General features: G+C 37.1%; 1 protein-coding gene across 1 annotated transcript; it reads left to right on the top strand.

The window, feature by feature from the left end:
• Positions 1-2,344: 2,344 nt before the first annotated feature.
• LOC114196245 (NADH dehydrogenase [ubiquinone] 1 alpha subcomplex subunit 2) lies at positions 2,345-5,757 on the top strand. The gene is made up of 4 exons (XM_028086828.1): positions 2,345-2,484; positions 3,288-3,380; positions 3,518-3,624; positions 5,277-5,757. The coding sequence occupies exons 2-4, from the start codon at positions 3,295-3,297 to the stop codon at positions 5,363-5,365; spliced, it is 282 nt and encodes a 93-aa protein (XP_027942629.1). The 5' UTR covers positions 2,345-2,484; positions 3,288-3,294; the 3' UTR covers positions 5,366-5,757.
• The last annotated feature ends 285 nt before the right edge of the window (positions 5,758-6,042 follow it).

Below are 6,042 nucleotides of genomic sequence, written 5' to 3'. Positions count from 1 at the left end.
TTGATGATTTTTCTGGGTTTTGTGATGAACCGCCTGGCGATCATGGGGGACCCGCCAGGCGGCGCGCACTGTAACCGCCTATTTTGACCTATTTTGATGTTTTGTGATATGGTTGCACTGCTGTAATTATATAATATTGATGCTGCCTCATTGACATGATTGAATGTTGACTTAACGGGTGTGTGGAAATCCGATCAGTGTGTATTGGTTGTATGAATACTTTGGTGTATGTTGATTTCTATTTGGAATGTAGAGGAAGTAGCAATGTGTTATTGAAAGTCTCAATTAGAGTGCATAGAATGATCTGTGTGTGCTACTTAAACGAATGCATGTGGTTAAGTCTGCGATGAGAAATTGAATTGGAAATTTAGGGGTAATAGGGTTTTCTGCAGATGCGGGAAATCTGGGATTTTCAGGGTTCTGATGTGCCGCCCGACGGTAACCTATGTGCCGCCAGGCGGTATTAAGTGGCCAGTGGTGATTGGCGTGCTCAGTGGGTTAGGGTGTGCAGTAGAGAATCACAGATTTTAGTGTGGGTGTTGGGGGATGATTTTGAATATAAAATGGGGATACTTGTGTGGTGTAAGAGTCACCTAGTGGGATGGGTTAATGCATGAACTAAATTATGCGGACTCGAGATAATCGAATAAATATATTGGCAAGACTGTTTTGGTACCATCGTATGCGTGTTCAGAATGCTAGTATGCAGTTGTATTTTTATGAAATGTATGATATATTGATAATGGTTAAAGTGTCATATTAAGTTGAAATAAAGCATGTGAATGATATGGGTGGTGAGTATTGCTATAAACTATCTGTTGGGAATGTATGATATGAGAGTAGTATCCTTTTAAAGAAAAGAAGTAATGTTGATAGTGGTATTCGGGTCATAGTACCGCATGTGCAAGTTGGGGACTGATTTGCGTACGTTTAACTTCCAATGATCATGATTAAGTGCTTACTTGGATTGAATGCTTGTGAGTTGGATGAGTTGATGATTTGTAGTATTGTAAACATTGGTAGCTAATGATCTGGATGTGAGATTTAATAGTTGAATGTGCATAAAACTCTGTGCAAGTGTATAAACCAGTAGGGGAGTGTCCTTACTGGTGTGGCGCCCGGCGGTGGGAGAAGCCCTGCCAGGCGGTAAGTCACGCAACAGAGATGATGGTGAGGACAGGCGCCCGACGGTAGAAAGACACCGCAGGCGGCCTGGAGCGGGTTTCGCCTAGCGGTCTCGGGAGAGGCGCCAGACGGGAGTGCAGTGGCAGGGGTCCTTTGCAGATGGATTTGCATGGACGTTTTCTTTCCTTTTCTCAGAAGCTTGGTTAGGGATATGCTGGATTAGTTACGAGCGGGGAGGTTCGTAACGGAGATTTGAGATGCGTGATTGATGCGGGCGGGGAGGTCCGTATCTGTTGTACTCTTGTGTGGGGATACGAGCGGGGAGGTTCGTATGTTCCGTGCTCACACTTGAGGCTACTATGAGCGGGGAGGTTCATAGTAGGTGTTCACGCATGTTGGACTACGAGCAGGCAGGTTCGTAGAGTTGGACTACGGGCGGGGAGGTCCGTAGAGTTGGACCACGAGCGGGCAGGCTCGTGGGAGCATGATAATCCCTAAGGAGCAAGGTTGTGCATGGATCTTTCTCATATAGGTTATGAGATTGGGGTATAATGTTATAAAAAGGTCGATAAACAAAAAATTGACTAAGTTAGATTGGGTGAGGGTCAATTCTTACTATCTTATTATTTGTATAATTTTTCTTTCTCAGCTCACCCTTGCTTGTTTATGTGTTTGTGTTTGGCGATGATCACGTGACTTGTTACGTGGGAGCAGACGTGAATTCAGGTGATCATGCTGAAGCTTAGCAACAGAGCGGGGCTACCGATGGGGGATTTTCTTTATGCTATGCTTTCCTACTTTTTTTTAGACATTATGATGTTTTATCCATTATGAACTTGTAATAAAGATGAGACAGTACGAATGGATTATAGCGAGACAAGTTTGAAATTTCCCGCGCTTGGGAATTTATTGAAATGTCTGATTTTCTTAAAGTATATTTTATGAAAAATAAGTTTTATCTAGTAATATCCATCTGGGGTGTTACATTACTCCCTACTGAAAAAGTTGAGAATAATATTATAGAATATTATATAAATATACATGAAAACATTCGTGGATATTTCTTCTGAATATTTATTTTATGCATTGCTGGAAAAGTACAATGGCATGTGTTTTTCTATATTGCTGTGTTTTTCCGATAAAAAATATTATTGTTTTTAAAGTTATATTTTATTTCATTATTTAATGTACATTGATTAACTTGGCCCTATTAGATTGGGCTTGGATGGGCTACAGACAGCCCAGTTCTTTTGACACTCATTTCGTCCAACTTAGCTTCGAAATCCTGTCAGTTTACTAATCTCGTTCCTTACTGTACTCAGCGACATCGAAACGAGACGGTTAGAGCGATATACTTTTGTAAGTTTTTTCATCTGTTAATTTGTTATGTGTTTCTGTGGTTGGATTGATGTTATTTGCTTCTGTTTATTTATTTAGGGGGCATTAGAGGTGATTATACTTGTAATTTGTTGGTGAATTTTGTATTGTGTACCGTGGAATTTGCTCATGATTTGTGATGCTATCTAAATCACACTGGCCGGAAGTAGCACGGTTTTGATTATTCTATCGATTGGAGGTTGTGGGTGGTTGGAAGTTGGGATTTTGAGAATCGGGTGTTTGGAAACTGGGTTTTTGAGGGATTGATTCCCCTGATCATGGTTTCGTGCTGACGAGGTTCATGATTTTGGTGAGGAAATTGATTGGGAGGGTGATGGGTCTGTGGACTGAAATGTTGAGGCTGATGTTGCCATTGTTGAGCCTGAAAGTGTGGGGATCAGGTGGTTGTGGTTGGTCTTGCTGGGAAGGGAATCTTCGATAATCGTTAGAAGTGCAAAGGTTTTTATAGATTTTGTAGTTAGGGTTTGGCTGTAGCGGTTGCCATGGAAAAGGTATGTCTGAATCTTGAATGAGGAGAAAGCATTGTGTAACAAAATATAATTTAGGTCGCCTTCATTGTCAATTATTTGTTGTTTAGACATGCAGTACGTTTTTGTATTTATGTGCTTTCGATATTGGGGAACATTTTACATAGTTCTTGTGTAAGCGAATTTGAATACGCACTTTTCCAGTTATGCTACTTCAAGTGGTAGCACTGTTAGGTTACACCCTTCTTTGTTTGCCTTGTGATTAGGTAAAACTCACAAATTATTACCTTGATCTAGGGAAGCAATGGCATGGAGAGGACAACTTTCCAAAAACATAAAAGAACTTCGGTTTTTGATGTGCCAGTCATCATCTGCAAGCGCATCTGCAAGGTTATAAACAAATATTTTACCCTTCTTTGGGCTGAAAATTCTCAGCATTATATATTGTTTGGTTTGATTGCTTATTTATGCTCAATGTCATGTGTATTTGAATATAAATGAGCTTTTATTCTTTTTTTATTTCTCAGGGCTTTTGTGGAAAAGAATTATAAGGAACTAAAGACATTGAACCCAAAGTTGCCGATATTAATCCGTGAGTGCAGTGGAGTTGAACCCCAGTTATGGGCTAGATATGGTATTGACCATCTTAAATTTAATTTCTTAATTTGTCAGCTTGTTTCTGCAATCACATTCTGTATCATCAGTACTAAGACTTTCCCGTGCTAGTTTCATAATTGGAACTTTAGGATCTATAGATTAACACTGGTGCACTAAGTAGTATGTAGTAAATAGTTAATAATTGTATCCCAAATTTGATTGTTCTCAAAATAAAAATATCCCCCACTTTGCATACACTCTGAAATCATGTGGCTAAAAATTCAGCTGTACAGGTATTGAATCTGTATGATTGAAATCTCATCCTGTCCAGTGTACTTACACTAATATATCTAGATTGTTAAGTGAGAGAATAATTTCATTGGACGAGGTTCATACCTTCTGCAATAACGTACTGAATTTTTTGTGCATAATTGGTACTCAGACTCTAACTTTTCACGCATTTGTTTAGTTGTCTGAAATACCTACCTACTTTGCACTTCTAGATTATCATTGAGAAACTATGTTGTCAATTTTAAAAAATATCTGGTCATAGCATGCTTTGTTATGTAATGTGTTCCTGCAAAAGCTGAGCTGAGGCTTAAGCTGAAAACATTATATGCATCTATTTTTATAGTGATGGTCCATATATGTATTTATAGACTTAGAAATAGTTAATATCTATCCTTTTATTTAGAGATAGTGGGACAGTGGATCTTGTGGAGTAAGATGGAACAAAATTAGAATTTCTTCCCCTAACTTGGCCTCAAGCCCAATCCCAAGACTCAAATATAACAAACTTCTTGTACTCGTCCTAAGACTGAGAATTGCTATCTCGGACGGAACATAATGTAAACAAAATAGGTATACATGACAGATTTCTTAGCAGGTGAGAATCTGAAAGAAGGGAAATGATTATTATGTTTGCTTTAAGCAAGGCAAAGTTACAAATAATGGCCTAGTTTTGATTAGCTTCTAGCTTGAGATGTTAGTTTTCTGATTGTAAAACTCAACTTAAAAAAAAAAAAAATCTAAGGTAAGAATTCTAGTTCATAATAATAGGTGCTTATGGACAAAGATAAGAAAGATAGGAGAGCCTAAAAGAAGTTTGGGATACCCCAAGTAATATGAATTTGGCAAACAGTTTTATTTGAATAGCATCTCCAATGATGCGTCATTGTGAGAGTATTAATTTCAAGACTCGGGTCCTGATTTCAAGAACTTGGTCTTGTTAGAAATGTTCATTGTTGTAGTATGTTGATGTGGCATGGAGAGGGTCTTAGGATTAAAAACATATTTTTTAAATTTATCAGAATGTGATGAATTATTTTTTTAAATTGTAAAAGATTGAAGTGTAAATAAAATGTTGTAAAAGTGTTGGTCTAAAGACCCTTGTATAAACTTGTAAGAATGTGTTAAAAATGATGTGTCATAGTAAGTCCTGCTTAAAGTAAAATAAAATTTCATGCAATACTCTTGTATTGGATGTAACTTAATATTATTTCTTTGATTTTATATATTTTTTCTTCTTATTAAGTATAAATGGATAAATTCATCCAAACTGGCTCAATCTCAATATTTTCTCTTCAACGAGCCTTTCTTACCTTGTAAGGCGACTTTGATATAAGCATTATTCTTTATTTATTTATTTCTGATGAACCTGATTTCGTGTAATTTGTTTCTTAAAACTAGATTTGGGTGTTGAGAAAGCCATCAAATTGGAAGGCTTGTCAGAGGCACAGATCTCTAAGGCACTTGAAAATCTGGTAAAAGCAGGATAGTCGTCCAAAGCTTGACAGTGCTGCTTATTGTCATGTCTGAAGTGGACTAAATGCTCTTTTGCTTCACTTGTTATTGCTAAGTGTTTTTGGTTTTAAAATAAGACAGATTTATGTTTTTCCTTCTGTCTCATGGCCTCTGATATCAACCTGTTTCTTTCTGCATCTTACATAATTTCATGTAAGACACTGTTGAGTTTAATTTGAAATCCTAGTTTTGTATGTTAAGCACACTTGTCGTGAGATATTCGGACCAAAATTAAACTATTAATATTGGTTCATTGCATACTGGTCTATGTTAATGTTTGTCTAACAAAAGAACAGGATTTTGGATTGGCTCAGCCAATGGTTGTAACTATAACCAAAGCATTAATCTTATGATGTTTTCTTCTTCATTGTACCTTTTTGATGTGCTGGAATGGTTTTCCTTCCTGTTCTTGTAGCATGTGTCCCTGATCTAAAATTATAAAAAGAAAGTATATTTAGACTTTAAAAAAGTTAAGTGATATACTAATTTGAAAAGCGGACGCAAGTTGTGAAATAACATTTTGGGTAATCTCTAATGTAGATATTAAGGAATTTCTATTGAAAAATTAAGGATTTTACAACACAGCACGAGGATTCTAACCTACCAAGCTAGGCTTTGAAACAATCATGTTATTTGTCACATCTTTATACCA

Source organism: Vigna unguiculata, chromosome 9 (assembly GCF_004118075.2).
Source record: "Vigna unguiculata cultivar IT97K-499-35 chromosome 9, ASM411807v1, whole genome shotgun sequence".
NCBI lineage: Eukaryota > Viridiplantae > Streptophyta > Magnoliopsida > Fabales > Fabaceae > Vigna > Vigna unguiculata.
This window is presented reverse-complemented; position numbering and strand designations above follow the sequence as displayed.